The sequence below is a fragment of the Sorex fumeus genome, unplaced genomic scaffold (assembly GCF_029834395.1).
Source record: "Sorex fumeus unplaced genomic scaffold, SorFum_2.1 ptg000029l, whole genome shotgun sequence".
NCBI classification, from domain to species: Eukaryota; Metazoa; Chordata; class Mammalia; order Eulipotyphla; family Soricidae; genus Sorex; species Sorex fumeus.
In genome coordinates this window covers 278,802-296,115 of record NW_026606086.1, presented here as the reverse complement: position 1 = coordinate 296,115, position 17,314 = coordinate 278,802, and the positions used below count along the sequence as shown (strand labels likewise).

At 58.5% G+C, this 17,314-nt stretch overlaps 1 protein-coding gene across 1 annotated transcript; it reads left to right on the top strand.

Annotated features, from left to right (window-relative positions):
- Positions 1 to 6,533: 6,533 nt before the first annotated feature.
- Positions 6,534 to 16,726, top strand: LOC130024556 (CAP-Gly domain-containing linker protein 1-like; the record flags this gene model as incomplete). Its single annotated transcript, XM_056115274.1, is given in 8 exon segments — positions 6,534 to 6,618; positions 7,355 to 7,896; positions 8,848 to 8,972; positions 10,128 to 10,350; positions 13,841 to 14,015; positions 14,018 to 14,037; positions 14,392 to 14,487; positions 16,070 to 16,726. Coding segments are annotated over 8 exon segments (1,923 nt in total), but the record flags the coding sequence as incomplete, so codon positions are not given.
- Positions 16,727 to 17,314: the final 588 nt, after the last annotated feature.

Below are 17,314 nucleotides of genomic sequence, written 5' to 3'. Positions count from 1 at the left end.
ACGATTTTGAAATTCTGACATTTGAACACTTAAATCTGGAGGGATTTCTGTCAAAACCTGTTGGGTTCCCGAGAATTGCTCCTGAGTCTCTGGGATCATGGTCGTTAAGCAGCTTGATCAGGAGCCAGAAAGGCCGTTCGTGGGCAATGACTTGGGGTCTCTTGGGGACGGGGAGGACAGGACTGGCTCCACCCCCATCCTGTGAGGCCCAACAAGTTTTGTTACTGAGGTCCCAAGCCTGACTGTCCAGTGGCCTCTGGAGGATGGCGGCCACCGGGCCACCAGAGGGAACAGGCCAAGGCACGAAACCGTGGGCCCAGCACTGCAGGGACCAGACGCATTTCTGCCAAAAGCCACTGGGGTTCGAGATTTTTTCTGAGTCTCTGGGATCATGGTCATTAAGCAGTTCAATCAGGACCCAGAGAGGCCATGCCCCCAATGATCTAGCTGAGCCGGAGGTGATTTGTGGGTGTGTTTCCCACATACCTAACTTTTGGCCATTTACTTTCTAGGTAAACTTTGCCCCAAGTTTTTGGGGTCTGGCCAAAGGTACAACAGCAATTTTGGGGTATCTGGAAGTGTGGAGGCGCCATCAGGCTGCTGATGCACTCGCCTCACAGGTACAGTGATTTTTGTTTCATGGTTTGTGTTTTTATGTAGGAGTACTGCTATTTATTCAGCCACTGATTAGCTGATGGAATTGGGCATGAACTCCACCTTACATTTTTTTCCATAATTTTCTTTCTTTCTTTCTTTCTTTCTTTCTTTCTTTCTTTCTTTCTTTCTTTTTTCTTCTTATATTTATTTATTGAATCACTGTGGGAAAAGTTACAAAGCTTTCAGATTTAAGTCTCGGTCATACAATGATCAAACACCGTCTTCTTCACCCTTCACCAGTACTCATTTTTCACCACCAAGAACCCCAATATACCCCACCTCCCACCCACCCAATGCCTATGAGGCAAATGATTTCTAACTAACTCTTCTCTACATTGATTACATTCATTATTTCGACAAAAGATGCACCATGATTGCTTAGAATTTACCCCCCCAACAATCAGAATGGCTGAAATGGCATTGTGAAATACATTGTTTTCTATATTAGGTTCGGAGTTCCGGGGCTGGAGAGATAGCACAGCGGGTAGGGCGTTTGCCTTTCACGTGGCCAACCCGGGTTCGAGTCCCAGCATCCATATGGTCCCCTGAGCAATGCCAGGAGTAACTCCTGAGTGCAGAGCCAGGAGTAACCCCTGTGAGTGCAGAGCCAGGAATAACCCTTGTGCATCGCCAGGTGTGACCCAAAAAGCAAAAAAAAAAAAAAAAAAGTTTGGAGTTCCTCCCCTCCAAGTTTCGCTCAGCAAGCAGAAGGAAAGCAAAGAGCTTGGTCCCGGTGGTTGATGCAGATTGCTGGGCCAGGCCGTCGATCAAGGGAGATTTGGGGATCTCTGGGACCCATCCTCGGGCCCAGTGCTCTCCGGGGCCCCTAGCTTGGTCGTGTCCTACGAGTTGGGGGCGAGCCTGGCCTTTGGGCTCGCGTTGTGTTTGGACGGGCAGGTGGGGTGTTCAGGGCCCAGCTGCTGACACCTGATCCCGCCCTGGCCAGGTGGGAGGACGGAGATTGGCGGCTGGCCCCTGAGATGCCCAAGATAACCAGTCAAGGAGATAACCAGAGTCAATCCCAGTCGAGTTGGGTGATAGGCTGAGATGACGCACCGAGCCGCTGAGGCAGATCCTGTCTGGAGACACTCGGGCACCTTGATCGCAGGCAGGCCTGACCTGGCGGGGGGCAGGGGCGAGTGGGCACCAACCTCGGCGTTTCCGGGGCTCGGAGCTTCCGTGCCCTTCGGCTTGCTCTGCTGTAGTTTTGTTTTTGGGTCACACCTGGACGTGCTCCGGGGTCACTCTTGGCTCTGCACTCAGCACTTACTCCTGGAGGTGCTCGGGGGTCCCTATGGGATGCCGGGATTGAACCCGGGTCAGTTGTGTGCAAGGCAAATGCCCTCCCCGCTGTACTAGACTTCTGGCCCCAAGGCCCAAAACTTAAAGAAAAATCCTTGCTGGGGATTCCCAGACCCTGGCGTCCTGTCAGCCTCGTGGGTCTGCACACGGCTTGTGCGACTGCCTCGAGTGGCCAGTGACAAGGGCGCCCGCGTGTCCTCCTGCTCCCCAGGGCTGCTCTCTGCCCGGTGCTCCCGGCCCTGCAGCCCTCAACTCCTGCCCTGTGTTCACTCCTCCTTTCTGTGGTGTCCCCCTCCTCTCTCGGTGGCCCTCCCCCTGGGGTCACCCCCCTTCCTGCGTGGTGCTGGGACAGCAGAGCTGCCGGGTTTGTGCCGGCTTTGTGCCAGGTGCACGGTTGACCCCGGGGGCTTGGATTCAGGACCTCCTGCTTGTGAGGCAGTGCTCAAAACCCCCTCTTGTACATTCCTCCCCTCCAAGCTGAAGGAACGGACTTGACCCACGTTCAGGCTCACACTTCTGCTTCCTGCCGAATCACTGCCGGCCGCTAGCAGGCCAGGACCCGTGTGCCACGCCTGTGTGAAGCAGGGACGTTCCAGGGCGTGAGCCTGCTAGCGTCTTTGTCATGGACACACGTGGTCCCATAACAGGATTTAGGGTCAGGTTCCAAACACAGGAGCATGGGGGTGGGGGGGTGGGGGCTTCTTCAGGCCGGAGACTCTACTAGGCTCACACACAGCATTGAGTGCTCAAGTCTCAGGGAGACAGTGAGGCTCAAACACATTTTCTTTTGCGCTGTTTTTTTCTCTCTTTTTTTTTTTTTTTGGCTTTTTGGGTCACACTCAGTGATGCTCAGTGTTGCCTACTGACCAAGTAAAAGAATGCTTGATTTTTCATTCCCCCTTTGTCCTGCTCAAAGCTGGGCAACTTCCCAGTACAGGAGGTTTCAGTTTGGGGAAAATGCACCCTCATAAATGATTTGTAAATGGTGTATGAGGAACAGCACAATCTTTGCAGTTATGTCAAAGCTATATCAAAGCAGGTCGTTCTGACCAATAGCATTATGCCGAAAGGGTCACCAGGTGGCTGACCAACAGTGCATGGCTCTGCTCATTGTCCCATCCACTTTCCCACGTCCCATCCCCTTTCCTTCTTTTGGGTGGGCTGTGGAAACATACTTAAGTCTGTACTTATGCTCTGAATAAACGCACGCATTCATGCCATCTCCTGAATGACCAACCCTGTGTGACTCGAGTGCTGATTTCACCCTGATGGCCCTCCCCTGGCTCTGCCCCGAAGCGCCGGACGTGGCACTCAGGAATTCCTCCTGGCAGTGCTCAGGACTGGTGATCGAATCTTGGTCAGCCGTGAGCAAGGCAAACCCCTCCCCACTGTGCTCTCACTCCAGCCCCTCCTTTTGCATCTTTTTGTGTTTTTTTCAGAATTGATTGATTTCCAAGTAGCGTTTGCTGGCCCTGGCGTTCTCTGCAGAGTCCCTTGTTGCACACTGTGTTTCGTGGGCACCTTGACATGAAGACTTGGCGCTTGCCTGCTGCATGGCTGACCCCATAGGTACCCTGAGCACCGCCAGGAGTGATTCCCGAGTGCAGACCCAGGAGTAACCCTGAGCACTGCCGAGTATCCCAAAAAACAAAAGGAAAGAAAGAAAATAGGTATCCTTGTCTGGAAGGGTAGCCCAGGGCCAAGGAGCCTGCCTTGCCTGTGGCTGACCCCACCCCACCCTGTACGTCCCTTCCCACCCAGGTCCTGCCAGGATGAGCTCCCATGACTGGATCAGAGTCAGCCCTGAGCACCGTCAGATGTCCCGTCCTCAGCCCCCAGGTTAGGTCACTCTGCCCTCCCCACCTCCCCCCCACTCCCCGGTTCCCGCTCACTCATCCTCAAGGGGACCCGCACTAATTCAGCTTGTGCTCCCATCCGGAGCAGGCCAGGCCATACTCCTCTGTACAGCTCTCAGGCCTTATTGGGCTGGGCCACTCCCTGGCCACGGTGCGGCCGGTGTTGCTCACAGCACTGGGGTCACAGAGAGCAGGGCTGTCAGGGTCGAACTCAGGGCCTCTGCCCTGTCGCTCTGCCCCCCTGCCCGCCCCCCCCCCCCCCCGGCTCACAGATTTCCTGGCCCGGCTCCTGAGGAGGGCCCTGGGCAGGGTCACTGGGTCCAGGTCCCACTCGGGGGATGCTGAATGACCTCAGTTGGAGATCTGTAACTGACAAATATTGGTCAAAAGTTTTCTGAAACCACTTTCACAGGGCCCAGGGATCCAGACCTGGGCCCCGCAGGGACCAGAGGCTCGTTGGCCATGTAGTGCTGACGTCTGCAGGGCAGCCCTCCGGAGCCTCAGCCAGACACTGACATCACGAAGGGTGGCGCCTGCCCCTTTAAGAATGGCCCATGATGCCCTCCTCCTTGCTGAATTCTAGTTCTACCTCAGAAAATTCTAGACTCCAACTGCCATTTTCAGTCTCTCCACGAGACTGGCACGAGCCTGTTTGGCAGAGCTCAGTACTGAAGCTGCGAGTGCAGTGTGACACAGGTGAATCTGAGTGTCTGGGCTTTCTGCCCGCGTGCGGGCGGCTTTTTTCTCTAACAGTTCTTTAGTGTATGATAGTTTTGAATCTTTAGTTAGTTTAAGTTTTTTTACTAGTTATATATATATTTTTGGGTGGTGTGCGGGCGGGGTGGGGTGGGGTGGCCATACCTGGCTGTGCCCAGGGGTGACCTGGCCGGCTAACGTCCCTGTGCTGACGGAGATCGAGCCCAGGACAACTGGATATAAGGCAAGTGCCCTCCCCACTGTCCTGCCTCTCTGCCCCTTGTGGACTTCTCTATTGAAATATGGAATGACTCTGAAGTCAGTGGGCCCTCATGGGGGGCTGATGAGAAGCACAGGAGAAGATATCACTCCCCCGGGACTGGCTGGAGCGCTGGCACTGCTGAGTGCAATGAGCCCCGCCAGCCCCATGACGCCCACTAGGCCTTCCCGGGGTCTTGGGCCGGAGTGAGGGGTTGCCCTTTTCAGGGAAAGGGAGTCGATCCTTGACCTCCTCAGGCCCCCGGGCCTTTGTCCTCCTCGCAGGAAAGCATTTCAGGAGATGAGCATGAAGCAGAAACATTTTATTTGGAGGCCTTTAGGAAGGGGAAGGAGGGAGGGAGTAACACGCTCGAGAGACAGTGCGGCTTCTCCAGAGGTGCAGAAAGCCACTGAACATGTTATGTTGCTAGGTTGCATTCGGTCTGAAAGTCCACACCTCAGGAGGGGAGAAGCCCGTGACATGATGGACCTCATAGGCAAGAGCAGTACCTGGGCTCGGGCACACATGAGCGCCCTCCCTTGGTTCAAGGTGGCTAATCTAGGGATTTCCCCAGGCTGCCCCTGGTGGGAGTTTCTAGCTACCTAGAGTCTGTTGCTAGGGTGGTTGCCAACGGGGTAGAGTTGAGTGGTCCATGGTCCTCTTAGAAATTCCTTTCCTGCCCTTTGTTCCTATTCCCTCGGGGGGTCCAGCCTGCTCTGGGCCTCATAATGTGGGTTAATTTTGACAAGACCTTGGGTCGCGTGCACTCAGGTAGTCTTTTGGTGGCCATGAAGCTTTTGTTGACTTTCTCGGAGTTCCATCGCCATGGGGACGCTTCCCCCATCTACCTGTCTGCCTCAGTTCTGTGGGTTAAGAAATGGAGTTAATACTGGCCTGTGGTTATCCTACCTGGGCAGCGTCACAAGGAATGAAGGAAATGCCGAAAACTCCTTCGCTCCCCTTTGGCACAATTTTTTTTTTCTTTTTGGGTCACACCTGGTGATGCACAGTGTTTACTCCTGGGTCTGCACTCGGGAATCACTCCTGGCAGTGCTTAGAGGACCATATGGGATGCTGGGAATCGAACCTGGGTCGGTCGCGTGCAAGGCAAATGCCCTTCCCACTGTGCTATCGCTCTCCAGCCCCCCTTTGGCGCAGTCTTGCTGGGCCCTTTTCCCTGGCAGTTCTCAGCCCATAGAAAAAAGTGTGCCTGTTGCTTGCCTTAGTTTCTACGTGTAACCCCGTGCCTCTCACACATGTACATACGCACACACGCACACACAAGACCAGCCATCACTGCTGAGTCGCCTGCCGGCTCGTCAGTGTCTGGACGGGGAGGTGGTCAGTGACACTCTCGGTGCTCAGGGATGATTTCTGGCTCCTGAATGTGTTTGGTGGTGGGAGTGATGGCAGGGAGGGCGTGAGGGTCAGCTTCCCGCAGGGCTAGTACCTGTCCCCTCTGCTCTCTGGCCCCGAATCGGCAGTTGTTTGTTTGTCTGTTTTGGATTGAGTTTTTGCGCAGGAATGACACTTGGTGGGCTCAGGGGGCTGTGCGGGAGACTGGGGTTCGCACTCGGGGTGGCGAGTGCCAGACTGGCAGCTCTCTGGGCTCCGGAAGCTGCTGTGGTCGCTCGCCTGAGACAGACTCTCTCCTCTGCTCTTCAGAGATTTAGTCCTGAGAACGAGTGTGCCTCAGAAGGCCCCACAGTGGGCTCGATGGTCGGGGCCTGGTAATGGCCGCGGCAGCGACTGACCGCCTGACCATGAGTCTGCTGAGGCCCAGCGGGCTGAAGGCCCCCACCAAGATCCTCAAGCATGGGAGCTGGGCCCTGAAGGCACCCTCGGCCGGTAAGTGCGCTCAGCCCAGGCCAGGGGAGACTCATTCCTACCCGGGAACCCCATCCCGAGTCCTCGCCCGGGAAGGGCTCCCTGAGCTGTAGACAAGTCCATGGCTCTGGGGACAGCTCTCACACACGAGTGTCACGTTCTGTGAGTTTAGTGTCACGGCAACCGGTGACAGCTGAGGCGACCAACACGCTCCCTTCTAACTGCTAGCTTCCTTGGCCAGGCTTGGGGACAGGCTTAGGGAGGTGGACTCACCTGGACTAGAGGGCCTCATTGCCGGCCAAAGCCACAGTACAGTGGGGAGGGCAACTGGCACCCCATGTGACTCTCCACCCTCAACCTCAGCATGAGTAACCCTGAGCGGAGAACCAGAAATAGGCCCTGAGCATTGGCTGGGTTGCTCCCCGCCCAAAAGAAAAAGAAGATGGGCCAGTGGACATAGCAGAAATAAGACACTGGGTTCGAGCTTTCACCTGGCTTGGTCCGTAGTAACACGGGGTGTATCCAAAGATTTCCCCTGAGCTGCCCAAAGTATGACTGCGGCCTGGGATGCAGCGGTAGGTGAGCACGTCCGCTTCACGGCTGGCCCGGCCAGGCTTCGCCACAAGCAGCCCCCGTCATTGGCTGGGAGTAGCCACGAGCACTGCTGGGTGTCCCTCCCCCCCAACCACACTTTAACTGGACCTGCACAGGCCCTTCCTGTCCCTTCTGACCCTTTTGACTGTTTCTGCTGTTCCAGCGGCTGCTCCCGTTGAGAAGACCGTGCCTGGGGAGAAAACCCCCAGCGCCCCCTCCTCGGAGATGCAGGAGGAGTTTGTGGGCGACTTCCAGGTCGGGGAACGAGTCTGGGTGAACGGGAACAAGCCTGGATTCATCCAGTTCCTCGGGGAGACCCAGTTTGCCCCTGGTCAGTGGGCCGGGATCGTCTTGGACGAGCCCATCGGCAAGAACGATGGCTCGGTGGCGGGTGTGCGCTACTTCCAGTGCGAGCCGCTGAAGGGCATCTTCACCCGGCCGTCCAAGCTGAGTAGGAGCTTGCAGGCCGACGATGAGACCAACTGCCGGCAGCCAGCGCCTGCCGCCTGGGCCACACCGCCCCTGTCGGCCTCCCCGGCCTTTGCCGGCACCACGAAGGTGCCCCAGTCCCCCGCGAAGGAGGCACCGGCCACCCCTCACATCAGCAGCCTGACCAGGACGGCCAGCGAGTCCATCTCCAACCTCTCTGAGGCCGGCTCCATCAAGAAAGGGGAGCGGGAGCTGAAGCTCGGGGACCAGGTGCTGGTGAGTGCCGAGGGCAGCGGTCGCGGGTGGCTGTCCATTCGCCTGTCTGGTTCATCAGCTCCTCCAGACTCGCGGTTTGGGTGGAAGCACGAGCAGCCGGGACGCCTGGTCCTGCAGTTTCCAGCGTGATGGATGCGTGCGGGGATGCTGCCAGTTTTACCAGTTTAGCCAAAACAGGGTGGAGGGGTCATGCCGTGGGGAGGGGTCATGCTTTGCACGCCTCTGACCCGGGGTTTAAGTCTTGGTCCCATGTACAGTCCCCCAAGCACATCCCGGAGTGATCCGTGAGCACCAAGCCAAGAGTAAGCCCTGAGCACTCTGAATGTGACTCAAAAACAAACCAATGAACAAAGTTGGAAATCGGTTCTATTTCTCTGGTTTTCGATGTTTTTGCTTGGGGCGTCACAGGGTGGTCGCACACAAAGCCAGTGCCCTTCCCCCGATGCTCCAGCCCTGTTTGTCAGTATTCCCGTCAGTGTCCAGCGCTGTGATTGTTTTGCTCTGTGTCCCGGGAGCCAAGCGTCAAGCCAAGGCATAGTGAAGGAGAACTGGAAGATCGAACTCTGCTAAGATACGAGAACAGTCATTTTCCTTTAGCTGGTTTCTGGCTTAATTGTTCTCCAGTGGTGGGGTTGCCAGTGCTCCGCTCCAACACCCAAGGGGCAGCGACCCCCTCACCACAACAGGTGGCTGGCCTGGGTCAGAGATTCCCGGGGGTGTGGTCAGCCAGGCCACCGGTGACAGCGAGTGGGTGTGAATGCCGCTGCCTTGCATGGACACTGAGCAGCAGCGTCTGCTCACCCTGTAGGGGTTGCGGGGGGAAATGGCACTTTGACCTTTGGGGTTTCTTCAGGAAATCCCGACTCTGAAGCCAGAATGTTCGTTTGCGGGGGTGGGGGCGCTGTGCGCAGTCCAGGGTGCCTGACCCACGTCCCTCCATCCCTCCGGCAGGTGGGAGGCATGGAGGCCGGTGTGGTGCGCTTCCTCGGGGAGACGGACTTCGCCAAGGGGGATTGGTGCGGCGTAGAGCTGGACAAGCCACTGGGCAAGAACGATGGTGCCGTGGCCGGAACGAGGTGGGTCCCCCTGCCCCCCCAGACAGCCTGGGGCCATGCACGGTGCCCGGGAGGCGCTGAGGAGACTGCAGGCCACTTCACTTGGTTCTTAGGCGGGGCCACTTCCGGTGGCACTCGGGGACCCTGCAGGGATGTGGAGACAGCCTGGGGCCCCCATATGCAGCTGTGCTCGGGCCGCAGGAACCCCCCGGGCCTGCTGTCGCCCTTCAGATGCCAGGGAGGCTGCTTGGAATCGCCCTTGGTTTGCGTGGTGGGGGTGGGCGGCATGCGAGCGAGTGTGGGTGTGAATGTATGAGGGAGTGTGTATGTGAGCGTGTGAGTGTGGGGCTGTGAGAGTGTTGGTGGGGGCGTGGGCATGAGAGTGTTGGTGGGGGTGTGAGCGTGTTTGTGGGGGAATGAGAGCGTGTCAGTGTTGGTTTGAGAGCGTGCAAGTGTTGGTTGGGGTGTGCGTGTGTGTTACTGTGGGGCTGTGGGTGTGTGGAAGTGTTGGTTGGGGTGTGAGTGTGTGTGGGTGTGGGAGTGTCGGTGGGGTGTGAGTGTGAGTGTGTGTTGGTTTGGGTGTGAGTATGTGTGTTTCTGGGGAGTGAGTGTGTGTGAGTGTGGGGCTGTGGACATGTGAGTGTGTCTGTTGGGGTGTGAGTGTGTGTGTTTGATGGGGTGGGAGTGTGAGAGTATGGGAGTGTTGGTTGGGGTGTGAGTGTGTTTGTTGGGCTGTGAGAGTGTGGAAGTGTGGGAGTGTTGGTTGGGGTGTGAGTGTAAGTGTGTGTTGGTTGTGGTGTTTATGTGTGGGAGTGTTGGTTGGGGTGTGTGTGTGTTTGTTGGGTTGTGAGTGTGTGTGAGTGTGGGCTGGTGGAGGGTATGATGTTTGTTGGGGAGTGAGTGTGAGTGTGGCGCTGTGGAAATGTGGGAGTGTTGGTTGGGGTGTGAGTGTGAGTGTGTTTGTTGGGGTGGGAGTGTGAGAGTGTGGGAGTGTTGTTTGGGGTGCGTGTGTGAGTGTGTTTGTTGGGGTGTGAGTGTGTGACTGTGGGGCATGTGGGGCTGTGGGAGCGTGTTCGTTTGTGGGGGTGTGAGACTGTGGGACTCAGTGGACTTCTGGGCCGGCGCTTGTGTCTCTTGCCGAAGGTGTTTTTGTTCCCCCCTCCTCGTTGTCCGCAGGTACTTCCAGTGTCAGCCCAAGTATGGCTTGTTTGCTCCCATTCACAAAGTCACCAAGATCGGCTTCCCGTCCACGACGCCGGCCAAGGGCAAGGTGGCCGCCGTGAGGCGTGTGATGGCCACCACCCCCGCCAGCCTGAAGCGCAGCCCTTCGGCCTCCTCGCTCAGCTCCGTCAGCTCCGGGGCCTCATTCGAGAGCAGCAGATCCGGCCGAAAGGGACTAGTAAGCAGCCCCCTACCACTGCGGGGTGCTCGGGCCCCCACAGACTCCCACAGCCCCAGGGGCGAGAGGCGGAGCAGGAGCTCGTGGGCTGAGCAGCTCCGGGTGGCAGGCGAGTGGCTTCCCAGCCACCACCAGTGACAGGAGCAGGGATGGGCCTTTCCTGGGGTGCTCAGGGCTCCTCTCTGGCCTCAGGCCACCTTAGGGATGAAGTGGGGTAGCTGAAGGGGGCGCCTGAGGGTCAGAGCAGGGCCCAGAGACTCTGGGGAACGCTTGGCCCTTCATCTTGCTTCTTTGCTCTCTCCGTCTCTCCCTGCTCCCTCCTGTCCCTCTACAACGCTGTCCACATGCAGAGTGGCCTCGACTTCTGTCCATTGCGGTGCCGCAATTCAAAGCTGGGGCCTCGTGGCTTCTCCCCTCACGTCTATCTGAGTCATAAACACTAAAGTGTGTCTGAATATGCAAGGGTGCCCTGAGATATTGTCCAAAGGGAAACGGGCCCACGATGGAGAGGGTGTCCCGGGGGGCTGGCTTTGCTGGGGGCTGCGCCTCCTGCCGCCGCCTCTGCTCCGTGCATTGACCCTCGATGCAGAAGAGGAGGGAGTGAGTGTGTGTGCAACGGAAGATACAAAACAGATGACACGGGAAGGGGAGCCAGGAGGGCAGGCCTGGGGCCAGTCCTGTCTTGCTCGACCACCACCAGGTTTCCCTGCCCCACCTGTATCCTCACGTCCGACTCCTCCTTCCATCGCCTCACCATTTAGGAGGGGAGCAGACTCAGAAGCCCCTCTCCTTCCCTCGCGAACCAGCCCATTTGTGGAATTTGGTTTTGTTTCTCTGCTTGACTGTGGGCCATACCCTACAGAGCTTCAAGGGGCCGTTTGCAGTGCTGGGGTTGTGCCGGGGCCTCCCACGTCCAAGCAAGAGCCCTACGCCTGAGACGTATCTCCAGCCTCCCCCCGCTATCTTGTTTTGTTCTGTTTTGGGGTCACACTTGGCAGAGCTCAGGGCTTTCTCCCACCTCTGTGCTCGGGATTATTCCTGGCGGGCCTCCGGGATTGAGCCTGGGCAGCGCTGGGGCTTCGCTCTCCAGCTCTTTGGCCCCTGCCTTGCATATCTTTATGCAGGGTGGAGCTCACTCCTAAACTGAACATCACCGTTAGCGTCTATGACAGGAATATAGAAAGATTCTGTGTGACTTCACAGAAGTATACCTCAACAACATAATTCCATAAGTGCACACACAAGCGTTCATACACACAGTCACTCATACATGTACACGTAGTGCATACCGTATATACACAGGCTTATGTGTATACACACACAGGCACATACATGCATAAACACAACGCGCGCATGCACACAGGTGCGTGTAGATATGCCCACCGGAACATACATGCACGCATACATACATGCACACGGGTCCGTGCGTGCCCTGTGGAGGCCTCCCTGTTCGTCTGTTGGCTGAGTTGCTCTTCTGAGGTACCAGGCTCCCACAGAAGGCCTGGCCTTGCTGGGATGGAGCCTGGGGCCTCACAAACCACGCGCAGGGCAGAGGCTTTGGCATCAGCATCCTGAGTTCAGCTCGTGGCCCCGACCTTGCCCAGTCCCTCAGCACGCGCCTCCCCCCATGCTAGGGGTGCTGCTTTCTCCCTGCTCCGGCGCCTGAACCTCACAGTCTCGTCTCCATAGTTGGCTGAAAGAAGCCCATCGCTCCTGTGCTGGTTTCCTCAGGGAGCTGTCTCGGGCCCAGGAAGCGCGTGCGTCTGGCCTGCCCTACCTGCTCAGGCCAGGAGGCTCAGGGAACACCGCCGCCCGCCTTTCTTAGTTTTTATTTTTGCTCTTTGGGGTTCACCTGGCAGTGCTCAGGGACTCCAGGCGTGGTGCTTGGGGGCTGCTCCCGGTGGAGGGGGGTTGAGCCCGGGTCTTGGTGTTAGACCCCCAAGACTGGCAAGCTCTTCCCAGCCACCCCTTGAAATCCGAGTTGACTGCAGTTCCCGGGACCACTGCACATGGCTGGCCCGAGAGCTCGTGTGCTTCTACAAATTTTAGTTATTATTTGGTTTTGGGGCCACACCCAGGGGTGCTCAGGGCTTATTCCTGGCTCTCTGCTTGGGAGGTGGGGTCACTCCTGATGGTGCTGGATCTTGAACCTCTGCAAGCACCTTCCCCCCCCCCCCAACAGACTCTTTGGCCCTGGGGAGGGCATTTAATCGGACCAGATATACTTTAAGTGTATCGGGAAATCACGGCCAGGTCCTTACGCACAGGCAAGGATGTTCCCGCTCTCCGGACAGAACCAGGTGGCTCGAGAGCTCCCAGCAGGCAAAGCAGCAGTGGACAGCCAGGGCCCTGCTGGGCCCGTCGGTCAGGAGGCGTTTGGCAGCAGTTCAGATGATGCGCGGAAGCGGCAAGAGAACCTGCGGCTGGACCGCAGCAGGGCGATGGAACAGGGATGGCCGGGCAGAAGGAGCGGAACTCCTGGCCATCGCCGCTGCAGCCCCCGCCACCATGTGCCCGAAGAATGAAGATCAGGTCCCACCTTTTCCCCTCCTGCAGGGGCCATTGTGCAGAGAGGGATCTGGGTCTGCAGAGAGACCATGAGCGACCACGAGCCCAGGATAGAACGGACAGGACCCCCGGTCCCCGCAGCCCTTCAGCCCACTCCCCTCCCCTCCTCACTGTCTTTGCCTCTTCTCTCCTTCCCTTTGTGCTTGGTCTTTCCCTGAGCTGCCCTTGCTGTCCTGCTCACTGGGCGTGAGCCCTCACACATTCGAACCCACCACTTTTTCCTTTTTTTCCCCCTGGACTTTGGCCATGCCCCAGCAATACTCAGGACTTACTCTGGACTCTGCACTCAGGAGTCACTCCTGGTGGGCTCGGGACCCTCTGGGGTGGGTACCTGTTATCCAGCTCGGGTCAGCAGCGTGCAAGGCCAGCGCCTTTCCCGCAACTTTATCATTCTAGCCTCTCATCTCCCATTTTCGAAGGCAGATGGCACAGGGGTCTTTTATAGGGTCACACCCAGTGACCCCCGGGGGCATGGGGCCATTCCCAGAGACAAGAGTCTCTGGTTACTGCTATTCAGGCATGGGGCGGGTGCCCAGGAGAGCGAGGTGAGCTGGAAGGAAGAGGAAGAGAGAAGGGACAGGCTGCCCAGGGAGACCCTGACGGACCTGCAAGGCTGAAGATGCTGGAGCTGGCCTCAAGCTCATGCCGAGGGCTCATCCTTAAGGAAGCTCAGGCCAGAGCGGGCTGTGGAGGGGGCTGCCTCCGGCTCTGCAGAAGAGTCTCTGGATTCCCACGAGGCCCGAGGTCAGTGGAGCCCAGGTCCCGTCCAAGGATCTTCGGGAAGGTTTCATGACGTTTCTGCTGAGAGTCGCTGGCCCATATGCAAGGATGCAGCACTGCTCCATGTGCTTTGCCGAGGATCACCGCGAGCATGCCCGTGTCGGCCGGCCCCATCCCCTTCACGTCTCTTTTTCCTTTGCAGTTGCCGGAAACCTCCTCCCGCTACGCGCACAAGATCTCTGGCACCACCGCCCTCCAGGAGGCGCTGAAGGAGAAGCAGCAGCACATTGAGAAGCTGCTGGCCAAGCGGGACCTAGAGCGGGCGGAGGTGGCCAAGGCCACGAGCCACATGGGGGAGATAGAGCAGGAGCTGGCCCTGGCCGGAACGGGCACGACCAGGTGACTTCTGTGCAGACGGCAGTGCCGGGGCCGAGAGACGCCTGCGGTAGAGGCTGGGCGCGAGCTTGGTGCAGGCGGTGCAGGCAGAGGCCGTGGGTCCCCGTGTGCCGTCGTTGCGGTGGCGTCCAGCGCGTGGTTTGATCGCATGCGCCTTCTGCTCACCCTGTGGGGGTTTAGGGAGTGCCGAGTTGTCTGCGCCGGTGCTTTCGTGGTGTGGTTCCCCTCTGGCCTTCCAGAAATGCCGTAGCTTAGGTGGGAGATGCATTCAGCTTGCCGTGGTGACAGGTGGCGATGCCAGCCCACAGAGGGCTGTTGGGGGCGGGCGAGGCCACTCACGGGCCGTTGCCTCTACAGCACGTCCTGGAGCTGGAGGCCAAGAACGACGAGTTGCGGGCCATGCTGGAAGCGACCGACTGGGAGAAGGTGGAGCTGCTGAACCAGCTGGAGGAGGAGAAGAGGTGAGGCCGTGCCCGGAGCTGGGGGCTCCCTCGGGTGGGGCACTCCTGGCCTTCCAGGGCTGTGAGAACCAGAAACCAACGGGTGCCCAGTCCTGAGCGCGGCCTCACCGGGAGGGCTGGGGGGGGGAGCTCAGTGGAGCCAAGCCACCCCCGGCCCTCCCTGCTGTGTCCACCTGACCTGGTATTCAGGAGGCCTGTGCTGGGTGGCAAGGAACTGTCCTAACCCAGTGGGGCCCTGTGGGAGAACCTGTGGTTAAGTCCCAGGCGGGAGGAAACCCACAGTACTCATGGGGCACGACAGCAGACAGACAGGGCTCAGGCTAGGCTGCAGACAGACAGACGTGGTGCTCAGGCCGGGGTGCAGACAGACAGACATGGGGCTCAGGCCAGGCTGCAGACAGACGGACGCGGGGCTGAGGCCTGGCTGCAGACAGATGGACACGGGGTGCTGGCCGAGACCGCCTTTTCAGATGGGCTCCCGGCAGTGTGGTGCCCAGGGGCACTGCCAGTGCCTGGCTCAGCGCCTCAGCTCCACATGCTGACTCGACAGTCACTGGGAGCCCCTTCCCCACGCCCCCCGCCCGCGAGTCCTTGGCTGCTTCTCCCCCAGGGCTCAGTTGTTGTCCCAATGTGGAGACAGGCGCTGGCTGGGAGGGACTGGCAGGCGCCGCGGGTCAGTTTTAAACCACCTCTGTTAGCTGCGAGGCAGAAAGGGTTGATATGACACTTCACATGGCGTTGGCTCGGCCTAGCTTCCTCCTGTAGCCTGCGGGTCCCACCCAGTGCTCGAAGCTGAGGGGACTCGCTGACTTTTTTTTTTTTCTTTTTGGGTCAACCCAGCGATGCTCAGGGGTTACTCCTGCCTCGGCACTCAGGAATTACTCCAGGCATTGCTCCGGGGTCCATAGTGGTATGCTGGGAATTGAACCCGGGTCGGCCACGTGCAAGACAAACGCCCTGCCTGCTGTACTCTGGCTCTGGCCCTCCCCGACTCTCTCAGCCCTCCTGTGTGTGGAGCCGGGGGCTGGCTCAGGCGCATCTACAAGATGGTGGCCCTCATGGGGGGCAGCAGTGACGCCCCTCACAACGTCTCCCTCTCCCCCACAGGAAAGTGGAAGACCTCCAGTTCCGAGTCGAGGAGGAGTCCATCACCAAAGGCGACCTGGAGGTAAAGCCCGGGCAGGTCCCGGAGCCTTGCAGGGTGCAGGCAAGGATGCGGGGCAGCCTGGCCAACCCCGCCGGGACCACTTCTGCTGGAGACTCCGAATCAGACAGGGATACCTGGGGTCATGCACCTGGCAGGGCCCGGCTGACACATCTCTGCTCCTTGGGGCTGGAGGCTGCTCTTGATGAGCGTTTTTCTCTCGTTCTGACAGTCGGGTCTATGCCTTTGCCTCAGCTTTGATTTTCAGTCGAGCAGCACAAATCAAATCCTTTAGAACCCCATTTTTTAGAAGCTTTTCCTTAAAACAAGAAGAAGCAAAGAGTCAGTTTGGAAAAGAAAAATTTCTATTTCTGCTTCTTTTCCTTCCTGTTTTAAGTTCATGGAAATTTTGTTTTCCCACCAGAAGGAGGTGAAGTCCCTGCAGGTGGCCTCTGAGAAGCTCGCCAGGGAGAACGAGTGCCTGAGGACCAAGCTGGACCATGCCAACAAGGAGAATGCGGACGTGATCGCCCTGTGGAAGTCCAAGCTGGAGACGGCCATCACCCCGCACCAACAGGCCATGGGCGAGCCGAAGGCATCCGTGAGCCAGGGCGTGGGCGCCGAGGCGGCCGAGCTGGCCGAGCTCAAGATGCAGATCGAGAGCCTACAGTTCGAGTACCAGCAGGAGGTAGAGAGCCTGAAGGCCCAGCATGCGGCTGAGCGTGCAGCGCACGCCTCCGAGCTGCAGACGCTCAGGTCGTGGCTGTTCAGGACGGCCCAGGAGCAGAAGAACAGCCTGGAGGCCGCATGGGACAAGCTCGACCAGATCGAGGACCAGCACCTGGTGGAGATGGAGGATGCCCTGAACAAGCTGCAGGAGGCGGAGACTAAGGTAAAGCACCTGGACGGGTTGCGGGCCGTGTGTAGTCAGCAAGCCCAGGCCCTGGCCAATGCCACGGCACAGCTGGAGGCCACCCAGCAGAAGCTCTTGCAGCTCGATGGGCTCTGGAAGGCCAGTTCAGAAGGTCAATTGGGAATGGAGAAGCTCAGGCAGCAGCTCCAGGTGGCTGAGCGGCAGATTCAGGAGTTAGAGAATGCAAAGCGGGCTGAGAGCTGCAGGTTGGTACTCGGGCGCCCTCGCCCACTTCCACGCTCACTCCCTAAATCTGTGTGTCAGTCTGTTCGCCGCCGTGTTCCGGCTTGGTGCTGGCAGGTCTCCCGGTCACGTCCCGTGCGGTTCCCTCTGAGGGGACTGAGAAGGAGTCGGCATGATTCTGGGGCTGTCATTGGTCCCCAGCACCCGGATGCGGTGCTAGCCTTGGCCCCGGCTAATCGGGCCCGTCTGGGGTCTTTCTGAAACAGAGAATTCTTCACGAGGCCAATGAGAAAACAAGATAGGAGCCCCCAGAGCAAACCTCTGCCCCCCACCTCTTGGGCTCGCTGAATACTCGCCGAGTTCGCCCAGACACTTGGGCTCGAGTCAGGCCGCGAGGGTCTTTCCCTGACCTTGCTGACCACCTGCTCGTGTGACGGGCTTTGCCCTCCTCTCCCCGAGGCGCCTCAGTTCCCAGCTGGTGCTCGATGGCTCTGAGCCTCTGAGCTCCCTCAAGGCTGGTGACGTGGCCCATCTTGGTATTTCTCATTGCCAGCCCCTCCCTCCCTGCAGCACAAGCCC